General features: G+C 49.5%; 1 protein-coding gene across 2 annotated transcripts; it reads left to right on the forward strand.

Annotated features, from left to right (window-relative positions):
* Positions 1 to 8: 8 nt before the first annotated feature.
* POLR3E (RNA polymerase III subunit E) lies at positions 9 to 25,894 on the forward strand. Of its 2 annotated transcripts, none has more exons than XM_073542985.1 (21): positions 9 to 162; positions 4,032 to 4,127; positions 4,739 to 4,789; positions 5,047 to 5,124; positions 5,209 to 5,324; positions 5,420 to 5,502; positions 6,079 to 6,186; positions 6,270 to 6,322; positions 6,765 to 6,884; positions 6,987 to 7,072; positions 7,566 to 7,610; positions 8,512 to 8,603; positions 8,780 to 8,900; positions 9,186 to 9,267; positions 10,362 to 10,421; positions 12,387 to 12,544; positions 13,128 to 13,192; positions 16,817 to 17,295; positions 21,952 to 22,029; positions 22,791 to 22,916; positions 25,230 to 25,894. In XM_073542985.1, the coding sequence occupies exons 2-21, from the start codon at positions 4,092 to 4,094 to the stop codon at positions 25,284 to 25,286; spliced, it is 2,094 nt and encodes a 697-aa protein (XP_073399086.1). In that variant the 5' UTR covers positions 9 to 162; positions 4,032 to 4,091; the 3' UTR covers positions 25,287 to 25,894. The 2 variants fall into 2 exon arrangements, with proteins under 2 accessions (XP_073399086.1, XP_073399085.1); XM_073542984.1 differs by having other exon boundaries at positions 48 to 65.
* Positions 25,895 to 27,883: the final 1,989 nt, after the last annotated feature.

Below are 27,883 nucleotides of genomic sequence, written 5' to 3' on the forward strand. Positions count from 1 at the left end.
TTTGAATGGGGTAACAGCGCCACCTCCTGATGATGTCGCTAGACACACAGCTCAGTGCATTGTGGGTAAGGTTAGCCGCTCCCCACGTGTCTGCGTTGTAAGCAGTATGGCCGCCGCCTGAGCCCCGGCTGGGAGCGAACGCTTGGGAATCGCGTGCGGCAGGTAGGCCGGAGGGGGGGATATACAGGCCCGGGGCACAGGCCTCTCCCGGGCTGTGTTTATTAGGTGCCCACATCCATGTCTGCGACCATCATCCCACAGCTGCCGGGAACTTCTCCCCAATAACAACCGTGTGATTACATCATCCAGCTGTCACTGCTCTGTATACTGCTGCCCCCCTGCTCATTGCTACCACTATACTGCCCCCTGCTCTCTCCACTGCCTCCTGCTGCCCCTTGTCCCTGCCCCCTCTGCTTACTGCTGCCCCTGCCTCCTGCCCCCCCCTGCTTACTGCTGCCCCTGCCTCCTGCCCCCCCTACTTACTGCTGCCCCTGCCTCCTGCCCCCCCCTGCTTACTGCTTCTCCTGCCCCCCTGCTTACTGCTGCCCCTGCCTTCTGCCCCCCCTGCTTACTGCTGCCCCTGCTTACTGCCCCCCTGCTTACTGCTGCCCCTGCCTCCTGCCCCCCCTGCTTACTGCTTCCCCTGCCTCCTGCCCCCCCTGCTTACTGCTGCCCCTGCCTCCTGCCCCCCCTGCTTACTGCTGCCCCTGCCTCCTGCCCCCCCTGCTTACTGCTGCCCCTGCCCCCTGCCCCCCCCTGCTTACTGCTGCCCCTTGTCCCTGCTTACTGTTGGCCACTGCCCCCTTTCCTGTTGCTCCTTAAAGTTGGAGTCACACATAGCGACTTACCAGCGATCAGCACAGCGATGCCGTATCCCTGTAAAAAAATAGAATTAAAATAAAAAATATAGTTATTCTCACCTTCCGACGTCCTGCGCAGCCTTCCCGCCTCTCTCCACGCTCCGGTCCCAGTGATCCTTTGCAAGAATGACCGTGAGAATGTCACGGTCTCGCGGCAGCGCAACGTCTCGCAGTCATTCGTGGAGAGAGGCGGGAAGGCTGCGCGGGACGTCGGAAGGTGAGAATAACAATATTTTTTTATTATTTTTTACAGCTGATCGCTGGTCTCCCGCCTGTCACACACAGCGATGCGTGCTGGCCAGCAGGAGACCAGCAACAAAAAAAATGTCCAGAGGTTTCTTGCAGCGATACCGGCAGGGGGGGGCGCTCGCTGTCACACAGAGGTCTCGCTGGTGAGATTGCTATGTGTGACTCCCGCTTTACTGTTGCCCATTGCTGCCCTTTCCTGCCTCTCTGAGCAGTGACCCCACAGCGTCCTGCAGTGTAAATCCGCCCGGTTCCTGTGCTCCCACCTTGACCCCCGTACATCTCTATCTAATCTTTATAATATAGATACGCTGCTCAACATTACAGCAACAAGAAGTAAATGTTGTGGAATCCTGCGTATCACAGGACGGACACGTTACTGATCTGCAAATGTGGAAAACATGTTCAGAGCGTCCTGATGTATTCAGTACGATCCTCCCGTGCCACCCTCGCGCACTTACAGCCTTGGCTGCTACCAGTGAGGCTATTATGGATTCCGCCGCTCTGTACTTGGGAAGGTAAATCATCAGTGTCCGCTGCTGGCAGCTACTTTTGCAGCTGCCGATCAGTGATGTCACAGATGTGCTCGATTGGAGACGCTGCAGCCGTGGGAGCACGATCAGGCCACGCTGGCCAAAGTAGTAGCACGAGCAACAAGGGGCCTGGCGGTTTCGTGTTGAAAAAATCTCGCTGTCCTTTGATAGCGGCTGTGTGAGGTCACTGTTTCTGGACGCCTGGTTTGTAGCCTAGTGGGGTGCAAATGCCTACTGATGGTTTGTGTAGACACTGATGCCGGAAGTTTGGCGTGTGACGTGCAAAATGGATCGATCGTGGAACCGGTGGTGTGGCTATTTCTCCACAGTGTCCCAGGAGCAGTTCTCCAACACAACAACGCCAAGCCGTATAGTGCTCGTGAGCGGCCTGTGTGACCTGACCGTGCTCCCACGGCCTGCAGCGTCTCCAGACTTGTCTTCCATCTCACACATTCGGGGCATCGCTGGTTGGCAATTACACAGGAAGCTGCCAGCAGCGGATTTTGATTTCTGGGCCCAACCATATTCATGGTATTACATAATGCCTGAAATTGCCCGTCTTTCTCAGATTTCAGGACGTCGTTAATCCTGAAAATTCACACGTACATTAGACCCTACCTTGTGAATTAAAGTGTCTGATGAACGTTCGCAAAGGTCATTGGAGCGAATTGAGGCGAAGCAGGTTCGTCTGTCTCATCAACTATTGTGAATGGTGGATCCCGTGTTTTCAGCTGTGTATAGAGGCGTTATCTGTCATTGTGAACCTGCCTGGGATGATAATGAGACTGCTGAAAGCTGGTCTTGAAAGGAAACGAGTCTAAATAAAGTCCCAGTGTAAAAATGCCAGATTACAATTTTTATTTCTTCTGCGTAAAAAGAAAAAAAAAATGTTCTAGCTTCTCCTACCCATTAGGGCTCGTAGGAGGGTGTAACGGACCCGTGTGCGCTATGTCAGAGCGGGTGTAACGGACCCGTGTGCGCTATGTCAGAGCGGGTGTAACGGACCCGTGTGCGCTATGTCAGAGCGGGCGTAACGGACCCGTGTGCGCTATGTCAGAGCGGGCGTAACGGACCCGTGTGCGCTATGTCAGAGCGGGCGTAACGGACCCGTGTGCGCTATGTCAGAGCGGGCGTAACGGACCCGTGTGCGCTATGTCAGAGCGGGCGTAACGGACCCGTGTGCGCTATGTCAGAGCGGGCGTAACGGACCCGTGTGCGCTATGTCAGAGCGGGCGTAACGGACCCGTGTGCGCTATGTCAGAGCGGGCGTAACGGACCCGTGTGCGCTATGTCAGAGCGGGCGTAACGGACCCGTGTGCGCTATGTCAGAGCGGGCGTAACGGACCCGTGTGCGCTATGTCAGAGCGGGCGTAACGGACCCGTGTGCGCTATGTCAGAGCGGGCGTAACGGACCCGTGTGCGCTATGTCAGAGCGGGCGTAACGGACCCGTGTGCGCTATGTCAGAGCGGGCGTAACGGACCCGTGTGCAACGGACCCGTGCGCGCCATGTCAGAGCGGGCGTAACGGACCCGTGCGCGCCATGTCAGAGCGGGCGTAACGGACCCGTGCGCGCCATGTCAGAGCGGACCCGTGCGCGCCATGTCAGGGCGGACCCGTGCGCGCCATGTCAGGGCGGACCCGTGCGCGCCATGTCAGGGCGGACCCGTGCGCGCCATGTCAGGGCGGACCCGTGCGCGCCATGTCAGGGCGGACCCGTGCGCGCCATGTCAGGGCGGACGTAACGGACCCGTGTGCGCCATGTCAGAGCACACGGACCCAGTTAGCCATTGTTTCTGTGCAAGGTAAATAATCTCAGTAGCCGGCCGAGCCCAGAGCCGGAGAGCCCGGACTTCCTGGAACATCAGTGAGTCAGCATATTATGGTACCATTGTTGGGATCAAAATCGTATCCACACGCTGCCCTGAAATTCTGCCTAAATTGACCGATATGGCGGATCTGCAATGACGCCCTTTCCCTTTTATGCTGAGGATTTTCATTATGGATTTCCCCCTTTGCAGTTTAGCGTCGTACAACAAATCCGCAGCAGAAACCTGAAGGCCGGCATCGGATTTTGCTGCAGAATTGGATACTTGGCCTAATTGCTGCAATGTGCGGAGTGTACTTATAAGACCTTGATTTGCCATTTTTTTTTTCCTTTAGTCGCTTATATAGTGCCATCATTCCACAGCGCTGTCCCCATCGGAGCTCACAATCCACATTCCCTTTCAGTATCAGGTTTACTTTGCAAATATTCATTATTTATTTATTTATTTTTTTCACTTTTACCATTTTTTTCAGGCAGAATCTGCCTGAAAAAGACGACGTGTACATATAATGTAAGTGAGAAAACTGTTTTACATGGGACCTCAATGTATACCGCAATGTGTTTAGGTGCCATCGTTCTGTCCGGAGTGGAGCGGAGCGCAGGGCGTTGGTTTGTCTTACAGTAGCATGGAAAATGAAGATGACGACCCAATTATACAGGAGGTAAGTGGAACCATCAGTATATCGCCATTATTAATAATCCTGTATATGTGCGGAGGTTTGGGCAGCTGGGGCCCCCGTTCTGATGGTAGTCGGTGGGTTAATCAGATGTATGTGTTGGAGCAGAAGCTATATACTTAGTTCACCAGTCTCCTAAATATTCCCCTAACAAGTCTGTAGATCCAATGTTGGCAGGATTCCCTGATGGGAGTGCTGCATCTTTCTTCTCATCATCCCTACTGTTTCGCCAATGTTCCCCCCTTTTTCATAAAATTTTGGGGCCTTGCCTATTATAGTTACCTGTCCTAGTCCACGAGGCGCTCAGTGAGGATCAGCCCAGCTTATCTTGCCAATGTCACACCACGAAGGCGCGAGCGCTGTCCTCCTCCTTGCTCCTCAGCTCCGTGTCTGCAGTGCTCTTGCAGAGTTGGGCGAGTGTGCGGAATTTGCGGTGCAGGGAGGAGACGGCGAGGGCTTTGCTTGGTCATCAATCGCGCCACCGTGGGCATAACCATCGGCAGGATGAACTAGACGTGGCCTCGCGCGTCAGATGACACGTTACTGCCTTATCGTAGCCATACGTTATCCCCTTACTGACCCTCGTTATTTTGCAGCTTGACGTGTATCTGGCCAAAAGCCTGGCGGAGAAGCTGTACTTATTCCAGGTAGGCTCCTAGGCTCGATCAATAACGGGTTACATCTTTTGTATTTGTGGCCGCTTATCCACCATCACGTTGCCTGTCGTCGTCTAGCTATTACATGTAGTGGAAACCTATGGCGGCCATGTATGTGGAGGGGACGGTAGGAGCAATCTCTGGTATTGTAGTGGACATATTAAAGCTGTTAAAAAGAAAAAAAAACAAGTGTTCACCCCTGGACATGTACCGAGCTCGGTGGAACGTTGTTTCTTTCCTGTTCCCAGTATCCGATCCGACCGTCGCTGATGAACTATGATGGCGTCCCGCACCTCTCAGCGAGGATTAAACCGAAGCAACAGAAGGTGGGAGATACAGACGGAATCTGCCCTCTTTAGCGACTCGTCCAGAATTTGACAGCGCTTACATCGCCATGTGCGTTCTTTCAGGTGGAAATTGACATGGCCATTAATACAGTCAGCCCGAATTACTGTCGTAGTAAAGGGGAACAGATTGCACTGAATGTAGATGGAACCTGCAATGACGAGACCAGCACCTACTCCTCGTAAGCACACCGTTTATTATTCTCACCATATACATTTCTCTGTGTGTGTAATATATATATTTAGTTTTTTTCTTATGTCTCTAATTTCCTTCTAGAAAACTTATGGACAAACAGACGTTCTCCTCCATACAAGCTGCAGGCAGCACCTCTCGCTACGCGGTTGGATTTTATCGAAAAGGTAAAATTGTCGTTGTATAATCTTTCTCTTTCAGGTCAGCTCAGTGGGCGTCTGACATCTTGGACCCCCACAATTAGCTGTTTGCACCTTTTTATGAATTAATATACTTAAACTCTAGTGATGAGCAGACTTGCTGGGATAAGGTGTTATCTGAGCATGCTCTGGTGCTAACCGAGTGTCTTCGGCGTGCTCGAACATAATATTCAAGTCCCCGCAGCTGCATGTCTCGCGAGTGTTAGACAGCAGCAACACATGCAGGGATTGTCTGTTTGTTAGACAGTCCCTGCATGTATTGCTTCTGTCAAACAGCCACGAGACATGCAGCTGCGGGGACTTGAACATAGTATTCGAGCGCGCCGAAGACACTCGGTTATCACCAGAGCATGCTCAGATAACACCTTATCCCAGCACGTCCGCTCATCACTATTCCCGCACTACCGCCCACATTGTTTACAAAAAACAGCAGTAACAATCTTGCAGTAATATTCATCCGTATAGTCCTTAAAGGGGTCGTCCACTCCTTTTAAATGCCCTTGTTCTTTGTGCAATTATTTTTTGTTTTTCTCTTCAATGCAGGTGAAATTCACGTGACCCCTCTGCACGGGATTTTGCAGTTACGTCCCAGTTTCACATATTTAGATAAAGCGGATAGCAAATATCGAGAGCGAGAAGCTGCAAATGACGGTAGGCCGCAGTGATGCCGCGTGCACGGCAGATGTGACCACTCGCTTCCGGCGTTCTAACCATTACTTATTGCTTTGTCTTAGCTGCTGGTGATTCCTCCCAGGATGAAGGTGAGGATGACGTCAAGCAAGTAACTGTAAGTCTTATGGCGACGCTTCTTATTCTTGGTGTTATAAACTGATCCTAACACTTTATACATCTTTGTCTTGGTTTCCATTGATTTGTACCAGACCCTGTTCTGCGTCATGTTGTCTATCAGACAGGACCTACTAATGGTGCTCAGTGGAGGCCATTGACTTGTATCAGGCTCTGTCGGTTCCGCCAACTAGTCCGTGGCTCTACGGTCTTGGACACAGTTTGCTGATGTCTGCTTTTTCCATTTCCGGCAGGTTTTCCTGGCTACATGATGTTATATGTGAAATCTCTTAATGAAATGATTGGGATATTTAACAATGAAGGTGTAACGGCGATGCAGACATGAGTTATGCTGTGTTTCTTCTCAGTAGCCGCTACGATCAGTGTTTCTTTTTTTTTCTTTTTTTTTGTTTCTTTGTAAATGTTGCTTTATCCACTTGCAGGTACGTTTTTCCCGCCCTGAAACTGAGCAGGCGAAGCAGAGGAGGGCGCAATCCTATGAGTTTCTGCAGAAGAAGCAAGCGGAGGAGTCCTGGGTGCATCTCCACTACTGTGGCATCAAGGTAAGGGGTAGACGGCGGGGTTTCTCCAGCGTAACCTAAAAGATGCAACTAAGTTTGTTGAGTAGAAGCTAATTTTTTTTTACACATTATTCTTATTTTTAGGACAGTCGATCAGAACATGAAAAACAATATCTGCTTTGCCAAAATCAAACCATGACCGAAAACCAAGAATTAATGAAATCTTCCAGGTAAGCATCTGTGGGTTCTGCCCGCGCTGAGCGCGTGCGGCGTCTGCCCTGCCCGCGTTGAGCGCATGCGGCGTCTGCCCTGCCTGCGCTGAGCGCGTGCGGCGTCTGCCCTGCCTGCGCTGAGCGCGTGCGGCGTCTGCCCTGCCTGCGCTGAGCGCGTGCGGCGTCTGCCCTGCCGCCATTGAGCGCGTGCGGCGTCTGTCCTGCCGCCGCTGAGCGCGTGCGGCGTCTGCCCTGCCTGCGCTGAGCGCGTGCGGCGTCTGCCCTGAGTGCGCTGAGCGCGTGAGGCGTCTGTCCTGAGTGCGCTGAGCGCGTGAGGCGTAGCGCGTGCGGCAGCAAGAAACGCACAATATGAAAACGTTTTTTCCCTTTTTAGTCACTCAGGTGCTGTGATAAAATAGTATATATAATAAAGCAATATATTCTTACAGGAACAATATAGCTTTTCTGTATATTCCGTTTATACAGTCTTTTCCCTCTGTTTTGTGATCAGTGAGTATCTCCAGATGCTGATGCCTCCCAGCGTTCAGGAAGAAACGTAAGTACTTTGTCGTCTCTCGATTTCGTATACCATGAATGTTTTATCATGTGGTGTCTGACTGCTTGATCGCATGTGGTTCCCACCTGGGAAGTGGATGGGACCTGAAAACTGATGGGATCAGGATGCCATGGCGCCCATCGGATTTCACATAATGTCCTGTATGGATATTATAGCGATTTTTACTAGACCGATTACTGTCTGTCTACAATTGGCAGTCATGTTTGACACTGGCCTGAATGGGGCGGTGGAGTAGCAATCAACAGTGGGGAAACTCGGGTCTTTACATGGTTATGAGAGGATGGGGCCAGTCGCGTCCACAACTTTCTGTGCTGACGGCAGCGGCTTCCATCTGTGTCATGCATTAAGATGGTGGCCATAACCGGGTCAGACTACCGAATACTGTGCTTTGGCTACGATTGCTCCGTGTTCGGTTCGTCGTGCACGAAGACCGAAAATTTACTTGTCTGAGCGAGCTCTTACACTCAAGTTCATGAGCTGGTCATTTTGGCCATTTTTCATGGGTCTGGCGGAAATTAAAACCATGTGCAGCGCCCATCCTCTCCATGGAGAATGAATGGAACGGCGGTCAAGCATATGTACATTGCCGATCATTGCAGGATTGAAGGGTCCGCTTTCCATTTATCAACATGTTGTCACCTATCCCGTGGACAGGAGAGAATTATTTTCATCGTCCAACCCCTTTAAGTTCAGTTTATTTATATTTGCTGTAAATGCCTTTAAAAAGAAATTTCGGTCATTCATGTCAGCGAGGATATACCTCTTATTTAGAAAAAAATTATACATCCTCCCCCTATAATCAGTGCACTGCAGTATGCCAGGATTGGAAAAAATGTATTTGATTTCTGATTAATTCTGTATTTTTTTTCGCCCCGTACAGTGAAAAGCCGGTAGCTCCGAGCAACGTGTTGTCCATGGCTCAACTGAGGACTTTACCACTGGCCGATCAAATCAAGATCTTGATGAAAAACGGTATGTCTGACCTAGAATGCAGGAGCGGAAAGCCACAACATAACGTACCACAAGGTCCTGGTTCAGGGTGGGATACCTGACAAGGTCACAATTCTCAATATCTATTGGATTAAATCATTTTTACAATTGTTTTCTATATATATTTTTTTTTTAACTTTTTTTTTTTTTCTCTGCAGTTAAAGTAATTCCGTTTGCAAACCTGATGGGGTTAATGGCTGCGGGTACGGAATCTATTGCAGTTCTGCGGTGCATCCAGCAGGTGGCGATGTTGGTGCAGGGAAACTGGGTGGTTAAGAGGTGAGCGCCAGCGCTTCCAGCGATCGGCGGCTGATCCCCCTTGTTAATATACATTAATTTAATAATATTTGGCAGATTATTTTCTCCTAAATCACAATTGTGTCCTAAGTCATAAATATGTTTGAGTAATAATTGAAATTATAGAATTTTCCTACTTTAATGGAATATTGTCCTTCACCGTAGTGCCAGAAATCTGCCGTGTTACCCAAAGAATCCAATCTGTTTTTATTTTCTAAACTGCTCTGGAAAAAATAAATAAATCTTTATTCTATGATTTTACTCCAGTGATGTTGTGTACCCCAAAGAGTCGTCCAGCCCTCACAGTGGGGTCTCCGCTGAGGTTTTGTGCCGTGGAAGAGATTTTGTTGTAAGTATGCATAGGATGTAATACAGAGCAATACAGTGACCGGCGATATAAAGGGGGAAACCCTTCAGATGATGACGTAAATGGTCACTTCAATAAATTTAGACAACTTGTGCCGGCCACTTGCTTTCTTCCATCTATGTAATTTGCTATCCTGTGTCACATGTAATCCGTCTCCAGTAGCAGAGACCCTCAGACGGATTGCAGGAAGAGGGACTGATATTTGTCTATCTGCTACCAATTTTTTAAACTACAGAGAGGCAGCGGAGGGCAGGAGCACTGCATTATGGAGAGTAAAGGAGAGGATGTTCCAGCACCTATAGTGCCAGCAGAATGCTGATTTAAGAGGAACCCACACACTCAAAAAAAATAAAAAAAATGGAGAGCAAGTTAGAGTATGATAACCTTGACATATTAGAGTTGTCTTAGTTAGTTGTGGGGGATGAGGGCAGTAAGACATGAGGCTTTTCGACATAGTTTGTGTAAATGGACTAATGCGCTTTCAATATTGCAGAGACTTGGTTCATATTGGTCGCTGGATTTTGTATATGTGGCTTTTGGAGGAGGCTTGTCTTCATTTTGTTACCTATTTGCAGCTGCATAGATCCCTTAGGGGCACTCCTGTCTCAGTAAGTGATGGCGTGTAGTTAGATTCCCCATCTGGGACCCCGACACGTTGTTGAGGCTGCAGCCCCTTAAGTTTTTTTTCCTGTTCTGATCGCCACAGCTGTAAGACCTCTCCAGTCAGATGAATGGGGACTGCTGCAATTCCTTTCACAGCCACATGGTAGGGAGGGGGCTGCTGAGCAGGAAAAACATTGGCAATTACCCTCTTTATTTTTAGTATTGATCCTGGAGATCATGAAGTCATTGGTATGTCCAAGCCAGAAGCCGTCATTTAATAAGATGGGAGTCCTTCTTAAAGATGGACGCTTGCTAATCAATTTAATTCCCGTGCGAAAATTAAATTCACAGTATACGATCCACAGAAGTGCAGGGTTACAAAATGTCATATACTTCCAAGCAACAAAAAATCAATATGGATGCGGCATCTAGACTCAGAGCAAATCGTCGTCACTACTGATTGTCTTTTCTAGATGTGGAAGTTCACACAAGATCGCTGGGTGGTGCGGAAGGAGGTGGCCACCGTGACAAAGGTAAGACCACTATAAGTCTACATCCATGCGGAATGGGTATGATGGACGTATTCTCACCATTGTGTTCTCTGTGTTGTGTAGCCGGCACATGTCAGTAGGATCGCCCCTCCTAAGCCATCTGTATGGCTTGTAGGTTATAGGAAGCTGGATAAAATGACACCTTGATGTCTGTGTTCTGATGTCTTATTCCAGAGAAATCAACGTTTTTTCTTATATGTAAATGAGCTGTTAAGATCTATGGGCCGGACATAGATCTCCCCGAGGATCCGCCTCCAGAGATTATTTTACATGAAAGGGGGAGTTACCTCTGTAGGTTCTGGTATAGCGTCAGTTTCTGTAACTTGATCATGTCATTCCTCCAGACGTTGAGATGTTCCTCTTTGCCTTTCTGTACCGTCTTCCTGATTTCGCCTTTTGCCAGGCCGTGCAGGTTGGTGGCTTGGTCAGGCTGGTTTTGGGTGATTTGTGTTGGGGGCGCTTTGTGATGGTAGGAGCTGGGACTACTACTTTGTAGAGGAGCCTTGCAGGGCTGTGGAGTCGGTAAGCCAAACCTGCGACTCCGACTCCTCAATTTCCCTTACACCGACTCCAACTCAGACTCCGACTCCACGACTCCGACTCCCACACATATTGCTTATATTTAAGTGAAAAATTTATTGTAGTACAATGTGAACCTCAGACATTTAATCATTTTTATGATCCAATAATCAAGATATTTAGATAGAACAGAATATATATTGGTGTACTACCCGGTTTTCATTCTTTTTGGTACAGATACGATATGGATAGACAGATATGGATAAATGGATAGATAGAGCAGATTTCTAATCTGTTTTTGCTATTGAAAACATTATCTATGAGCTCAAAAACCTTTCAGGTGATGCAGTTTTTTAAAAAGATGATCAACTTTTGCAGCTGAAAAACGTATCCTCAAAAAACACAGGAAAAACGCTGTGTGTGAATGTAGCCTTAGATCAGGAATATAACAGCCATTTATAGGACATTTCATAACTTTCCCAAACTCCTATGAAAAAATATTCAGCACATCCTGCATTGAATTACTGTACCCAATTTATTATATATTTTAGGAGTCGGAGTCGGTCCATTTTATACCGACTCCAACTCCGACTCCGACTCCACCAAAATGAGCTCCGACTCCGACTCCACGACTCCGACTCCACAGCCCTGGAGCCTTGAATGATGGCGCCTTCTTCTGGATCGCAAGGTGTAGTGGGAATCTGCCCAGCTCCGGACGGCAGGCGCTGTTTGATGTGCTCCGATGGACTTGGATGAGGTGTTAGCAGAACTCTAGGTGGAATATTTCAGTCGGCCCAGCGATCCACTGTGACCAGTTTGGGAATGAGACTGGACCCCAGACTTTGATTGGGGCAATGATGGTGACAAAGATTTTTCATCATACGGTTACGTGTGCCTTGAGAGATGGTACAGACGTCTTCTGTCTGTCTGTCCCTCCCTTGTGCGGCGTTCAGGCGCTCATCGCTTGTTATAATCACACTCAGCAGAGCTGATCTGTGTCTCAGTACAAACACATCTGTAACTGTAGCTCTATAGTGCTGTCCGCTCCGCTGCAGAGCTGTACCGCAGCTAACACTTTGTCAGTTTCCATCTCACACAGCCCGTGCGGAGGGCGGAGAATGGACCCTAGTCCCAGCGACCATGTCAGTGAACCATGGCCTTCGTACAGGAGCCCGTGCTAAGCACCTCAAAGCTCCAGAATCCTCGGTGCCGCCTCTGATTTGTAGGCTTTTAGTGACTCGCATGACCTTGTCCCGACCTATTGGGCAGAGGAGGCCCCAGAGATTCCCGCCGATAGGAGGTTGGCCGACGGCCATGGATCCCTGACCGGGTTCTGCAAATCACTTTATCTTATAGTAAGCGTAGTATTTATACTGCTAAGTATTAATGCTATGAACGTAGGTTGCACACTTGTTTTTTTTCTCCTAGCTCTGCCAAGAAGATGTGAAGGATTTCCTGGACCAGATGGCCATACCCAGAATTAACAAAGGCTGGGAGTTTATGCTGCCTTTTGATGAAGATTTTATGAAGAAGCATCCAGACGTGGTCCAGAGACAGTCTATGCTGTGGAAAGGTATACAGTCCAAGTAAGTACAGCGTCACAACATCTGATGGCACGTACCTACGTTGGGGACCACCGGTAAGGAGATAATGCCACTCGAAGAGCATGAGCTGGGCGTTCTCGTAAGAGACCTTGGTTGGGAAACTCCGTTCTGTAGACACCGTTCCCCCATTCTGGAAAAACTAACTCGTGGACTCATCCTCTGCAGGGTTTGTCCTATCAGAGTGTCCTCTGGTTTACTTTAGAAGAAGTATTCTTCTAAGGCCCCAGAGATGGGCAGTCTCTTTACATCTGGGCTCGCGGGGCGCCATCACTATTGTAGCCGTGCCAGACAATGTATATATCTGGACTGTAATGTGCGGCATCAGGTGACATGAAATGAACCGCTCATTATTAGAAGGGATTTTACATTATTTTTACAGCAAATTCTATGTAAGTTGTGTATGTGTGAACTTGGCAGCGCAGGTAATGGCGATGGGGCTCAGGATCTCCCATACAAAAAGGATCCTGCCCGTTGAGACAGCTAAAGTCCGGTGATCTTCCCGTCCTACGCGGATGTGCAACCTTTCTTCTACATGGGCCTACATGATGTCTGTCTCCTTTTGCAGGTTAGAGAAAGTGTTCAGTTTGTCTAAAGAAGATCTGATGTCCAAAAAGACGGAAACATCTTCAGGTAATGTTGTGGGTCCAAAATGGACGGACGGAGGGGTACACATCTACTATATTTTCTAGCGACGTACATTACTCATGCCTTATAACAACTGATGGTTGTCTCCTAGTTTTTATCTGGATTAAAACTTAAGAATTGGCTCAAAATGGTATCCCTGAGCTTCTGTTTATGGATGTGTCCTTGAAGACAATGCTGCCATGGAAGCTGATGCTCCATGATGGATCCACCGGAGGAAACTAGGATCTAAAGTCATCCTATTTTCCCCCCTCCCTGTTATATTCTTTGCCGACGATTATCTTCTGTGGAATAATCTCTCCGTCCTGGCATTTTATTTGGCTTGCCTTAAACCTCATAAGAGGATATACACAGGCTCAATTAAGGATTTTATTTCCGATGTGTAATCCCGCTTTATTAAGGCCTGGTCACTGTATTTCGGGTGTAGTGTCTGTGTGAAGTTTGACCTCTCTGCCTTCACAACTTCTTTGTTGGAGGTGCTGTTACATATTCTTTCATTTTAGTAGCAACGTCATTCTGCTGTTTAAGACAGACACTTACCCACTAACCCATCATAAGTCTTTGGGCGCCATTGGTGTCTATAGTATGGCGGATCGGGAACGGCATTTGTAAAGGACACCGTGACGCGGTTATGAACCGAATGTAAAACCTCTATAATTACCTCCAGGTATACCCTGCGTACCGTACATCTCCTTTATCACTGGCTGACTCTTTTCTCCGGCTAGCCATACACCTATTTTTGGAATTGGGTGAGATTTTGAGTGGCCATCTAGGCCAGTGATGGCGATCCTTTCTGAGACCGAGAGCCCAAACTGCAACCTAAAACCCAATTATTTATGACGAACTGCCACCCGGGCAATTTTGTGTGATGAAAAACGTGTAGCGGCCGTCTCAAGGTACTGCAGCGCTGCCCTCATTCAAAGTGAATGAGAACTACTCAGCAGTGATCGTCATAAGCGCTGCACAGGAGGAGAGTCCACAGCTGCCAACTCTCTTCCCTGTACAGTGCTCGCCGTCCCTAAACCCTGATGATCAATTCTATTATGTAAACAATTCATTGATTTTAAACTTACCTTTGCAGTCTTCTCTTCTGTTCAGCAAGGGGGCTTCAAGCTCATGCGTGCTTATCACACAGTGAAACTGATCAACTCACACTGCCCTTTCCAGACAGAGCAGTTGGATTGATCTTTAGGCTATGTGCACACGCTGCGGTTTTGGCCCTGCGGAACCGCAGCAGTTCCGCAGACATGGTACTTTACCATGTTAGCACTGCGGTTTTCAAAACCGCAGTGCTCACGCTGCGGTTTTTTCCGCGCGGTTTTGCTGCAGTTTTTTTTCCGCAGCATGTCAATTATTTCTGCGGATTCTGCTGCGGTTTCACACCTTTAACATAGTAGAGGTGTGAAACCGCAGGGCAAAACCGCAGGTCACTTTACCTGCGGTTTTACCTGCGTTTCCGCGCTGAAAAAACCGCAGCGGAATCCGCAACGTGTGCACATAGCCTAAGGGGAAAAAATGCAGATTAGATAGATTTTAGCATGGAATGCAAGCAGATTCTACCCTGAAATATGCCCCATCATTGTTCCCTTGTAGTTATGTGCCCCATCATGATCCCCTTCATGTAGAAATGTCCCATCCTGATCACCTTCATGTAGAAATTGCCCATTCCACCACCTCCATCATTGCCCTCTCCATCACTCCCATCATCGCCCTCTCCCCCATCATTGCCTTCTACCCCATCACCCCCATCATTGCCTTCTCCCCCATCACCCCCATCATTGCCTTCTCCATCACCCCCATCATTGCCCTCTCCCCATCATTGCCTTCTCCATCAGTCTCATCATTGCCCTCTCCCCCAACATTGCCTTCTCCATCACTCCCATCATTGCCCTCTCCCCATCATTGCCTTCTCCATCACTCCCATCATTGCCTTCTCCCCATCACCCCCATCATTGCCCTCTCCCCCATCACTCCCATCATTGCCCTCTCCCCCATCACTCCCATCCTTGCCCTCTCCCCCATCACTCCCATCCTTGCCCTCTCCCCCATCACTCCCATCCTTGCCCTCTCCCCCATCACTCCCATCCTTGCTCTCTCCCCCATCACTCCCATCGTTGCCCTCTCCCCCATCACTCCCATCGTTGCCCTCTCCCCCATCACTCCCATCGTTGCCCTCTCCCCCATCACTCCCATCGTTGCCCTCTCCCCATCACCCCCCATCACTGCCCTTTCCCCATCACCCCCATCACCGCCTTCTCCATCACTCTGATCATTGCCCTTCCTCCATCATTGCCTTCTCCATCACTCCCATCATTGCCCTCTCCATCACTCCCTTCATTGCCCTTGCCCCATCATTGCCTTCTTCCCATCATTGCCTTCTCCCCCATCAACCCCATCATTGCCTTCTCCATCACTTCCATCATTGCCCTCTCCCCATCATTGCCTTCTCCATCACTCCCATAATTTCCCACTCCCCATCACCTCCGTCATTGCCTTCTCTCACTCCCATCATTGCCTTCTCCATCATTCCCATCATTGCCCTTCCCCCATCATTGCCTTCTCCCCCATCACCCCCATCATTGCCTTCTCCATCACTCCCGTCATTGCCCTCTCCCCCATCACCCCCATCATTGCCCTCTCCCCCATCACCCCCATCATTGCCTTCTCCATCACTCCCATCATTGCCCTCTCCTCCATCACCCCCATCATTGCCCTCTCCTCCATCACCCCCATCATTGCCTTCTCCATCACTCCCATCATTGCCTTCTCCCCCGTCACCCCCATCATTGCCTTCTCATCACTCCCATCATTGCCTTCTCCCCCGTCACCCCCATCACTGCCCTCTCCCCATCAACCACATCATTGCCTTCTCCATCACTCCCATCATTGCCCTCTCCCCCATCATTACACACACACAACTCTTATATATACATACACACACACACACACACACACACCTTTTACCTCTCACTGGCACAGCGGTCGTGGAGCTGCATGATGTCATCCCGCCTCGCCGCTGACTGCCATGTGAGGCAGGAAGCTGCAGTTCCGGCACGAGGACACTTATAGATGAGGCGATGCTGCTTGCCAGCAGAGAGAGCGCTGCGTGCCCTCTCTGGCACGCATGCCATAGGTTCGTCATCACTGATCTAGGCCAACTGTGTGATCGTTTTTTATGTAACGAGCATGACTGGTGCTGACTGAAGGCAGGTTTTTTTGGGGGAAAAAAGATGATCTATCGTCTTGGAATTTTTACGGCCATTGTTTGGTGCTGTAGTTGGGTTCGCATGAATTGATCATGGATGATCAGTTACCATTGTCTCCCATAGATGGAAACCTAGATCTGGCAACAGATCATAGAAGTTGATTGATCAGTGATTTCTAAACTTGGCATCCAAAATGACAACCTTGACATACCAGCAGTGAGTGACAAGTCCATCAGAAAATGTCCGTCTACTTGGCCAACTTTATAATCTAAAGGTTACATCAAAAGTATCAGGGTTCTAGAACTCCTTACTATATGAAGTGGTGTCATTAGTGTACAGGACAGTAGATGTGCGATTGTTACCAGATCTTGGTCTTCATTTCTCGTTACATTTGCTTTGTATTCAGGAGCTCCATCCACTGTGATCACAGGGGACCAAGTGTTGAGCTTAGCCAGAGCCAAAGCCAAGGAGAACAAGGAACGGTTGGAAAAGGATTTACTGAAAAAGAAAGAACAGACCAAACTGACCTCCAGCGTGACCGTAGTGGCCGACGTCCACATCAAAGAGGAGCCGATGAGCGACGACGAAAGCATGGACACCTCGACGTACGAAAGCTTCAATAACGGGATGGTCAATGGTGTCCATACAAACGAGAACTCAGAAGAGTCCGTGAACAGAGAGAAGGATCTGGTGACTGAAGAACTCGTAGCGTTTGTGGAGTCCACGTTTAGGAGGCAGTATGTTCTGACTATGAATGAACTTAAACGATTATTTAATCTCCACTTGGCCAGTCTTCCTCCCGGACATATTCTGTTTAGCGGCATCTCGGATAAAATGCTGCAGGAAACGGTTTTAAGTTCTGGCTGTAAACAGATCATGGTGCCTGTAAGTACTTTGCAGCAGTTCATACTTGTCTATCTGCAGTTTCTTGGCTTGGTAACACTTATCTCTGCCCAAGCCCATTTTGGTGGAGTCAGAGGTTTGGCTTACCGACTGCACAGCCCTGCCTGCGGCTGCAGGTTTTGCGGCAGTAGACAGCCGCAACACATACGGGGATTATCTAACAAACGGAATCCCTGCATGTATTGCGGCTGTCGAACAGCCATGAGACATGCGGCCGCAGGGACTGGAACATATTTCTTGAGCTCAAGCATGCTCAGATAACACCTTACCCGATCACGTTTGCTCATCACTAAAGACTTAACGAAAACTGAAAATAGCCATGGCGTGAAGGGGTAAAGAAAAATCTGTGTTTTATCAGCAGATTATATCACTATGTGACTAGTTGTCTTGTGCTATGTAGTCCTCCTGCTTGGTGTAACCCCGCCGCTTCACTTATTGGCAGCTTTCTGTGTACACTGTCAGCAATCTGCCAATCAGTGGTGTGGGCGGGGTTATAATAATAATAATCTTTATTTTTATATAGCGCTAACATATTCCGCAGCGCTTTACAGTTTGCACACATTATCATCACTGTCCCCCCGATGGGGCTCACAATCTAAATTCCCTATTAGTATGTCTTTAGAATGTGGGAGGAAACCGGAGTACCCGGAGGAAACCCACGCAAACACAGGGAGAACATACAAACTCCTTGCAGATGTTGTCCTTGGTGGGATTCGAACCACTGAGCCACCATGCCGCCCATACAGGGCTCAGCGTTCAAGGCACTGCTAGATCTGCAGCTGAGAAAACTGATTTATATCAAAACTACACCACGAGCCTAGTAAGTGATACATCAGGGCTCTGTCCTGGGCCCTGTATTGTTCAACATCTTTATCAACGATTTAGATGACGGAATTGAGGGTAAACTGATTAAATTTGCTGATGACACAAAGCTAGGAGGGATAGCTAATACTAGAGAAGAGAGAGAGAGGATTCAAAAAGATTTAAATAAACTGGAGAAGTGGGCAGCAACTAACAGAATGGTTTTTAACAGGGAGAAATGCAAAGTACTACATCTGGGCAATAAAAATGAAAAAAGCATATATAGAATGGGAGGAATAGGGCTAAGTGACAGCACATGTGAAAAAGACTTGGGTATACTAATAGATCACAGACTGAATATGAGTCAACAGTGTGATGCAGCAGCAAAAAAGGCAAATGCAATTCTAGGATGTATTAACAGAAGCATACAGTCTAGATCACGTGAAGTAATTATTTCCCTCTACTCCTCTTTGGTCAGACCTCATCTGGAATATTGTGTCCAATTTTGGGCACCACATTTTAAAAAAGACATCAACAAACTGGAGCAAGTTCAGAAAAGAGCGACCAGAATGGTGACCGGTCTGCAAACCCTGTCTTATGAGGAAAGGTTGCAGGATTTGGGAATGTTTAGTTTGCAAAAGAGAAGACTGAGAGGAGACTTAATAGCTGTCTACAAATATCTAAAGGGCTGTCACATTGTAGAAGGATCAACTTTATTCTCATTTGCACAAGGAAAGACTAGAAGCAATGGGATGAAGCTGAATGGGAGGAGACACAGATTAGATATTAGAAAAAACTTTTTGACAGTTAGAGTGATCAATGAGTGGAACAGGCTGCCACGAAAAGTGGTGAGTTCTCCTTCAATGGAAGTCTTCAAACAGAGGCTGGACAGACATCTAACTGGGATGATTTAGCGAATCCTGCTTTGAGCAGGGGGTTGGACCAGATGGCCCAGGAGGTCCCTTCCAACTCTACGATTCTATGATTCTATGATCACTGGAATCAAGGAATAAGCGCCTACATCATGCTGCTTTCAGAATACATAGCAAAACCTACTGACATATTCCCTTTAATTCAGTCCACAGTTGTATTTATGTAGGCGGTTACATACCAGAATGAGAGAGGAATAGTACCCAGGTCACTTGAACACAGGAATGTTTTTCTTACAGAGGCTTTTATTGTTCAGTGCACCTTCTCTTATAATCCGGTTAATTAGGTCACCGACACAAAAAAATTCCCTGCATTCGTCTTTACATGGCATTGATTACTGAATAATGACTCAGTTAATCCTTTATTTTCCTGCAGATTTGGGTAACAGTGCACCTATTCAGAGGCTGTAACTCAGCAACACTGAGCTGCAAATCTAGAGTCAGTGTGTTATAGAGGGGTGATATATAATAACCAGTGATGAGCGAATGTGCTGGGATAAAGTGTTATCTGAGCATGCTCGGGTGCTAACTGAGTGACTTTGGTGTGCTCGAAAACTATGTTCGAGTCCTCGCGGTTGCATGTCTCACGGCTGTTTGATAGGCACAACACATGCAGGGGTGCTGTTGGACAGCCGCGGGACATGCAGCCTCCGGGACTCAAACATATTTTTCGAACACGCCAAAGTGATTCGGTTAGCACCCGAGCATGCTCAGATAACACCTTATCCCAGCACGGTCGCTCATCACTAATAACTGTTTTGTATTTACCTCCATGAAAAAAAATATGTAGGGGGTTATACAGAATGTGATGTTTTGGGCTACAAGTTTTGTGGGCTAGTACAAAACAAAAATGGTCAGAATTCAGTTTTCTGTTTAGTTCAATAAATGTATTACCCAGAAAAATCACAGTTCTGGGTAGTGACGCTGAGGAGTGGGGAGGTAGCTGGTAGTGACGCTGAGGAGTGGCGGGGACCGCTGGTAGCGACGCTGAGGAGTGGGGGGGGCAGCTGGTAGTGACGCTGAGGAGTGGCGTGGGCTTCTGGTAGTGACGCTGAGGAGAGTGGCGGGGCCGCTGGTAGTGACGCTGAGGAGTGGTGGGGTCGCTGGTAGTGACGCTGAGGAGTGTCGGGGCCGCTGGTAGTGACGCTGAGGAGTGTCGGGGCCGCTGGTAGTGACGCTGAGGAGTGTCGGGGCCGCTGGTAGTGACGCTGAGGAGTGTCGGGGCCGCTGGTAGTGACGCTGAGGAGTGTCGGGGCCGCTGGTAGTGACGCTGAGGAGTGTCGGGGCCGCTGGTAGTGACGCTGAGGAGTGTCGGGGCCGCTGGTAGTGACGCTGAGGAGTGTCGGGGCCGCTGGTAGTGACGCTGAGGAGTGTCGGGGCCGCTGGTAGTGACGCTGAGGAGTGTCGGGGCCGCTGGTAGTGACGCTGAGGAGTGTCGGGGCCGCTGGTAGTGACGCTGAGGAGTGTCGGGGCCGCTGGTAGTGACGCTGAGGAGTGTCGGGGCCGCTGGTAGTGACGCTGAGGAGTGTCGGGGCCGCTGGTAGTGACGCTGAGGAGTGTCGGGGCCGCTGGTAGTGACGCTGAGGAGTGTCGGGGCCGCTGGTAGTGACGCTGAGGAGTGGTGGGGTCGCTGGTAGTGACGCTGAGGAGTGGCGGGGGCCGCTGGTAGTGACGCTGAAGAGTGGCGGGGGCCGCTGGTAGTGACGCTGAGGAGTGGCGGGGCCGCTGGTAGGGACGCTGAGGAGTGGCGGGGCCGCTGGTAGCGACGCTGAGGAGTGTCGGGGCCGCTGGTAGCGACGCTGAGGAGTGTCGGGGCCGCTGGTAGCGGCGCTGAGGAGTGTCGGGGCCGCTGGTAGCGGCGCTGAGGAGTGTCGGGGCCGCTGGTAGCGGCGCTGAGGAGTGTCGGGGCCGCTGGTAGCGACGCTGAGGAGTGTCGGGGCCGCTGGTAGCGACGCTGAGGAGTGTCGGGGCCGCTGGTAGCGACGCTGAGGAGTGTCGGGGCCGCTGGTAGCGACGCTGAGGAGTGTCGGGGCCGCTGGTAGCGACGCTGAGGAGTGTCGGGGCCGCTGGTAGCGACGCTGAGGAGTGTCAGGGCCGCTGGTAGCGACGCTGAGGAGTGTCGGGGCCGCTGGTAGCGACGCTGAGGAGTGTCGGGGCCGCTGGTAGCGACGCTGAGGAGGGGCAGGAGATCAAGTGAGAATGTCTGTAAATTTTTTTTTTTATCACTACACGAGATTCACTTTAAAACGAACCTGTCACCTGTTTTGGCAGATATAAGATGCGGCCCCCGCCTTTCAGGGCTTATCTACAGCGTTGTAGATAAGCCCCCGATCTAAATAAGAAATAATTAATAAATTATTTAAATAAGAAAAATAATTTTTATTATACTCACCCGGGGGGGCGGTCCGGTGCGGTCCAATGGGTGTTGCAGGTCCGGGTCCGGCGCCTTTCATCTTCTTGTGATGCCGTCCTCTTCCTTGCTTCATCGCTCCCGGCATCACACTTCTGCGCAGGTGTAATTCTCTGCCCTGTTGTAAGATCAGTACGCCTGCGCAGAAGTGCGATGCCAGGGAGCGATGAAGCAAGGAGGAGGACGGCATCGCAAGAAGATGGGAGGCGCCAGACCCGGACCTGCGCCACTCATCAGACCGGACCCTTCCCCCCCCCCCGGATGAGTATAATAAGACTTATTTTTCTTATCTTTCAGGATGGACCGGGGGGTTTATCTACAGTATTATAGAATGCTGTAGAGGCGGTGGCTGCATCTTATATCGGCCAAAACAGCTGACAGGTTCCCTTTAAAAAGCAGTGGGGAACACCTTACATGGGCTTTGGCCTAGTAAAAACCAAAGTACCGCTAATGACTTGACATTTGTCTTTGGTATCTAAGGCTTTTTTCTGTTCTTAGTTCCCTCCTCAGAGCACGGCTACACCTGAGGAACAAAAAGTGTTTGCACTCTGGACCTGCGGGGACCCTTATGACAAGGTAAGATGGAGTACAGTGTCTGGTGTGAACTGCTGACACCTCTCCATTTAATAACCTGTAATAAACAGTTTTACACTACAGCCACACATAAATATTCCAGCCTAAACAAGATATTACCTATCGGCTAGATACATGGTAACTGTTGGGATTACTGTGGATCCCACCAATGGGGCTACCATCGATTGCCAGAACGGGAGACTTATGCCCCTTGTTCCCCCGTGGCCAGGAGTGGAGAGGTGTCTGGTCACTTATGCACCACTGGGTTTGCTGGGTCAATTTTTGCACCTAATAGCTAGGTCACTTATACACGAGATAGGAGAAAATTTGCAGATTGATGGGGGGTCTGACTGCTTGAGCCCACAAGAGTTTTTTTTTTTTTTTTCATTGATGGGTAACTTTTACCCCGATTAAAATGGAGTGGCGGGTTGGACGCCTGACTGCTGCTCCATTCATTCTCTATGGGTTTCCTGGAAAAAAGCAGATCGGCACTCAGCAGCTCCAGAGGGAATGCAGAACAGGGCGGGCAGGTGCGCTGCTACCACAAAAAGCTTCCTTGTTTTGCCGATCACTTGAGTGTTCTCAGCGCCGCTGTCAGACTTCTCGACTTATCTCCCAAAGAACATAAAAGGATTGGCACTCTGAAATCGGATATGCCAGATCCTTCTCTCCACTGATATGAGTTTGTCTGCCATTAGGGCTTCAGTGTTACGTGGTCACCGGTCTCCGCGCTTATAAATGTTCATGTTATGTTTGTCCCTTAGGAAAGACAAACCCTGCTGGAACTGTTCTCCAAGGGCCACAGGTTGCGTAGGAATGCCATCCAGACCAGGATGAGCCAGGAGTTTGGGGAAAGTGTCAGTAAGCTGCAGCTGGACAAGGTGCTGAAGGTAAGACGTGTGCAAGGAATGAACCCTCTTTGTAAGCGCCGTTCTGGCAGAGCTTGGTAATTGGCTTAACACCTAGTTCTCTGTGTTTACCAGTGATTTCTTTAACCCTGCTCATGACAAGAGGCTTCTCTTTGATTTTGAGTCGATCTGTAACCAAACAACAGTCCAACTAGCTCATTTTTGGTAATACCAGCCCAATTCAGTACCCACCTCCACATTGCTGTTGTCGAACTGGAAGTGGAGATGTGTGCCCGTTACTAATCCAACCACAGGGCCCATCCGTCTGGTCCATCAAGAGTCACTCTCATCTCATCAGTTCATAAAGCCGTTGAACAATATATCTGCAAATGTTAATTGGCTGAGTCTTGACGTTTCTCTTCTGTGTCTTGCTCAGTGATGGTTGGGTTTCTGCCTTCCTTACCTCAGCCGTGTCTCTGAGCACTGAAGGCAGAAACACAACCACCACTGAGCAAGACACAGAAGTACAAGGTGTTCCTCCTTACCTCGGTTATGTCTCTGAGAACCTTGTAGTTCTCTGTCTTCCTCAATGGTGGTCGGGTTTCTACCTTCCTTACCTCAGCCGTGTCTCTGAGCACTGAGTACCTTGTACTTCTGTGTCTTGCTCATTGGTGGGTTGGGTTTCTACCTTCCTTACCTCGACTGTGTCTCTGAGCACCTTGTACTTCTGGGTCTTGCTCAGTGGTGGTTGGGTTTCAGCTCTCCTTACCTTGGCCGTGTCGTTGAGCACTGAACACCTTGTACTTCTGTGTCTTGCTCAGTGGTAGGTTTCTGCCTTCCTTACCTCGGCCATGTCTCTGAGCAGTGAGCACCTTGTACTTCTGTGTCTTGGTCAGTAGTGGTCTGGTTTCTGCCTTCAGTGCTCAGAGACACGGCCGAGGTAAGGAACACCTTGTACTTCTGGGTCTTGGTCTGTGGTGGTTGGGTTTCTGGCTTCCTTACCTCAGCCATGTCTCTGAGCACTGAACACCTTGTACTTCTGTGTCTTGCTCAGTGGTAGGTTTCTGCCTTCCTTACCTCGGCCATGTCTCTGAGCAATGAGCACCTTGTACTTCTGTGTCTTGGTCAGCAGTGGTCTGGTTTCTGCCTTCAGTGCTCAGAGACACGGCCGAGGTAAGGAACACCTTGTACTTCTTGGTCAGTGGTGGTTGGGTTTCTGGCTTTCTTACCTCAGCCATGTCTCTGAGCACTGAACACCTTGTACTTCTGTGTCTTGCTCAGTGGTAGGTTTCTGCCTTCCTTACCTCGGCCATGTCTCTGAGCAATGAGCACCTTGTACTTCTGTGTCTTGGTCAGTAGTGGTCTGGTTTCTGCCTTCAGTGCTCAGAGACACGGCCGAGGTAAGGAACACCTTGTACTTCTGGGCCTTGGTCAGTGGCGGTTGGGTTTCTGGCTTCCTTACCTCAGCCATGTCTCTGAGCACTGAACACCTTGTACTTCTGGGTCTTGGTCTGTGGTGGTTGGGTTTCTGGCTTCCTTACCTCAGCCATGTCTCTGAGCACTGAACACCTTGTACTTCTGTGTCTTGCTCAGTGGTAGGTTTCTGCCTTCCTTACCTCGGCCATGTCTCTGAGCAATGAGCACCTTGTACTTCTGTGTCTTGGTCAGTAGTGGTCTGGTTTCTGCCTTCAGTGCTCAGAGACACGGCCGAGGTAAGGAACACCTTGTACTTCTGGGCCTTGGTCAGTGGCGGTTGGGTTTCTGGCTTCCTTACCTCAGCCATGTCTCTGAGCACTGAACACCTTGTACTTCTGGGTCTTGGTCTGTGGTGGTTGGGTTTCTGGCTTCCTTACCTCAGCCATGTCTCTGAGCACTGAACACCTTGTACTTCTGTGTCTTGCTCAGTGGTAGGTTTCTGCCTTCCTTACCTCGGCCATGTCTCTGAGCAATGAGCACCTTGTATTTCTGTGTCTTGGTCAGTAGTGGTCTGGTTTCTGCCTTCAGTGCTCAGAGACACGGCCGAGGTAAGGAACACCTTGTACTTCTGGGCCTTGGTCAGTGGTGGTTGCGTTTCTGCCTTCCTTACCTCAGCCATGTCTCTGAGCACTGAACACCTTGTACTTCTGGGCTCCAGGGAGGTTGCAGTTCTGGAACATGACAGCAATGGAGGATAATGGCTTCCTGGTCTCTTCGCAAACCTTTGTCAGTTAATGTTTGTTTTTCGTGACCCTGTTGACTAGTTGCAATAAAAGTTAAAATAATATGACCAAAATACTTGTCTGATAATTGTGCACAATATGTATTAGGAAGCGAGTAAAAAGGAGACACTACATTAATTTCTGATTCTCTTCCTAGGACTGTTGTGTGTGTTACGGAGGAATGTGGTATCTTAAAGGAACAGTACAGTCCTGATGGTTCCAGGGAACAGGCAGTAGAATAATCCAGTGACCTAAGCCCAGATCGGATCTGTTCTGGATGACGCCCCGTTGGACCCTTGCACCATCACAAAATCGTTACCAAAGGCAGAGGATGCAGCATGCTGTATGGTCTGTGGCAGGAAGACTGTTCCGAAGAAGAAAGCTGCTCTTTTGAGGTCTTTATTTGCTTTTTTTTAAAATCCCTTTTGTTCTCTAACCTCACATTAATTTGCACACCCAGTTGAGAAAAAAGATTGGGTGAATTTTGGGTTTACACACGTGCCAACATCAGAATCTAGACGATGTCCACAAACGCGGCTTTGACTGCAATAACGGCCTGAATCGATTTGCTCATAAGGATGAACTGTAACAAGGAGATGTGCGCATGCGCCTCTATAAGGAAGGACGATGCCCCGCGGCTCTGCTGCGGTCAGCCAATAGGGTTGTCAAGTGCTGGGAGCAGACGCGGAGGAACCAATAAGAGAACTGGAACTGATGACATCACTGGGAATGAGGTACCGCGTGATGTCACTGGCTCATACTCATGTAATTATTGGCAAGCACACAATAATAGAAATAAAGGTGATGAGGCCTGATCAACTACTGCTGGTTTCATCATTTGCCTCCCGCCCCCCACTGTGTCCAGTTTACACTGAATTGTTCTAGACATACGGATAACATGGGTCCCTGTGTACGATGTGTCAACCCCCAGGAGCAGCGAGACAGGATTTTTGGATGTGTTGTGTAAGGATTGTCCTTTAATACTTCTTTCTTTCTCCTACGCCTCATTGGGGGACACAGACAGTGGGTGTTATGCTGCTGGCCACTAGGAGGACACTAAGTAAACCAGAAAAAATGTTAACTCCTCCCCTGCAGTATACACCCTCTCGCTGGCTGAGATTTCCCCAGTTCTTGCTTAGTGTCTGTAGGAGGCACTTGGGTCTGGCTTCAGACCCCACCGTGTTTATTTTCGATTTTGATTCTTCAATTTTTATTTTCTTATTAACAGAGTGAAGGGGGCGACGGTTCCTTTCATTGGCCTGCTCTCCCCCGAACCAACAACAGGCAAGCACGCGGAGTATACCTCCTCGTACACTTTCCTGCGACGACTGGGGCATACCTGATTCTTCTGGGCGACGGTTCCTTTACGGTCCCAGTCTCCCCTCACTGATACGAGGGCGAGCACACAGAGAAGTTTTCAGACGCGCTCTTGGGATGCCCTGAATCAGCCCCATAGCTCTCCATCCCCCTGCCCATAGGGAGGATTGATTGAGCAATACCCCTTTAAGAACTCCTCCTGCTCTGCTACATCGCCCAGGAGGATGAGAGACCTGCAGCTGGAAGGCCCCGGACAGCGCGGCCTGCCTGAGCGCTGGCGTGGAGGTATGGGGTCGGGTCCCGGTCCCCAGGAGAAGCGCTGACTTAGTGTCAGCAGCGGCACACAGGCGCCCCGTCGCGGCCCCCCCGTCCGGCGCTCACCATGGGTAGGCCCAGAAATTTAGTCCCCGGCTTTTAGGCCTACTAGGCCGCAATTTACATAGTGCCACCCACTGTTAGCGCCGCCGCCCACGTCTTTCACGCTTCTCGCTCTGTGCGAGAGGCGCCCTGCTAGTCTCGGGGGCCATGTCTTTTACCTCAGCCTGATCTGGGACTGTTGCGAGGCGCGCACACTGATGGACATCACCTGGTGACACTACAGGGCCACCGCTATTCCTCCCGGGGACACAGCACAGGACTGTGGGTAAGCTGCACCTGCCCTCAGATTAAAGCTTAACCCCTTCTCTGCACATTGCCTGCAGCCCAGGCTCTGCCTTTAACCCTTTCAGGGGCGCTATGTCTAATCTGTGTCTCCTCCCATTCAGCTTCATCCCATTGCTTCTAGTCTTTCCTTGTGCAAATGAGAATAAAGTTGATCCTTCTACAATGTGACAGCCCTTTAGATATTTGTAGACAGCTATTAAGTCTGAGAGGAGACTTAATAGCTGTCTACAAATATCTCAAGGGCTGTCACATTGTAGAAGGATCAACTTTATTCTCATTTGCACAAGGAAAGACTAGAAGCAATGGGATGAAGCTGAATGGGAGGAGACACAGATTAGATATTAGAAAAAACTTTTTGACAGTTAGAGTGATCAATGAGTGGAACAGGCTGCCACGAGACGTGGTGAGTTCTCCTTCAATGGAAGTCTTCAAACAGAGGCTGGACAGACATCTAACTGGGATGATTTAGCAAATCCTGCTTTGAGCAGGGGGTTGGACCAGATGGCCCAGGAGGTCCCTTCCAACTCTATGATTCTATGTCTCAATCTAAGGAAGCTAAGAGGGCTACTAAGAAGCACACTGCGTTCTTTACCACTTGCAAGGCTGCCTTACCCTGTGCCAAGACTAATCCGTTTTTGCACGGATTGCGACCCGGCTTGTGCTCAAACGCCACCCGCCGCCGCTGCGACAGGTCTCCCTGCGTTTAGTCCCCCTGAGTGGGCTGTGTCCCTGTCATGATCTGTGGAATCACTGACCAAGGCTATAGACTCCCTCCGGGAATCCTCTCTAAGTCAGAACGTGTCTTTACCGCCTGAGCAGGGCTCTGGCGAC

The sequence above is a fragment of the Dendrobates tinctorius genome, unplaced genomic scaffold (genome assembly GCF_039654945.1).
Source record: "Dendrobates tinctorius isolate UK_male_01 unplaced genomic scaffold, ASM3965494v1 ptg000129l, whole genome shotgun sequence".
NCBI classification, from domain to species: domain Eukaryota; kingdom Metazoa; phylum Chordata; class Amphibia; order Anura; family Dendrobatidae; genus Dendrobates; species Dendrobates tinctorius.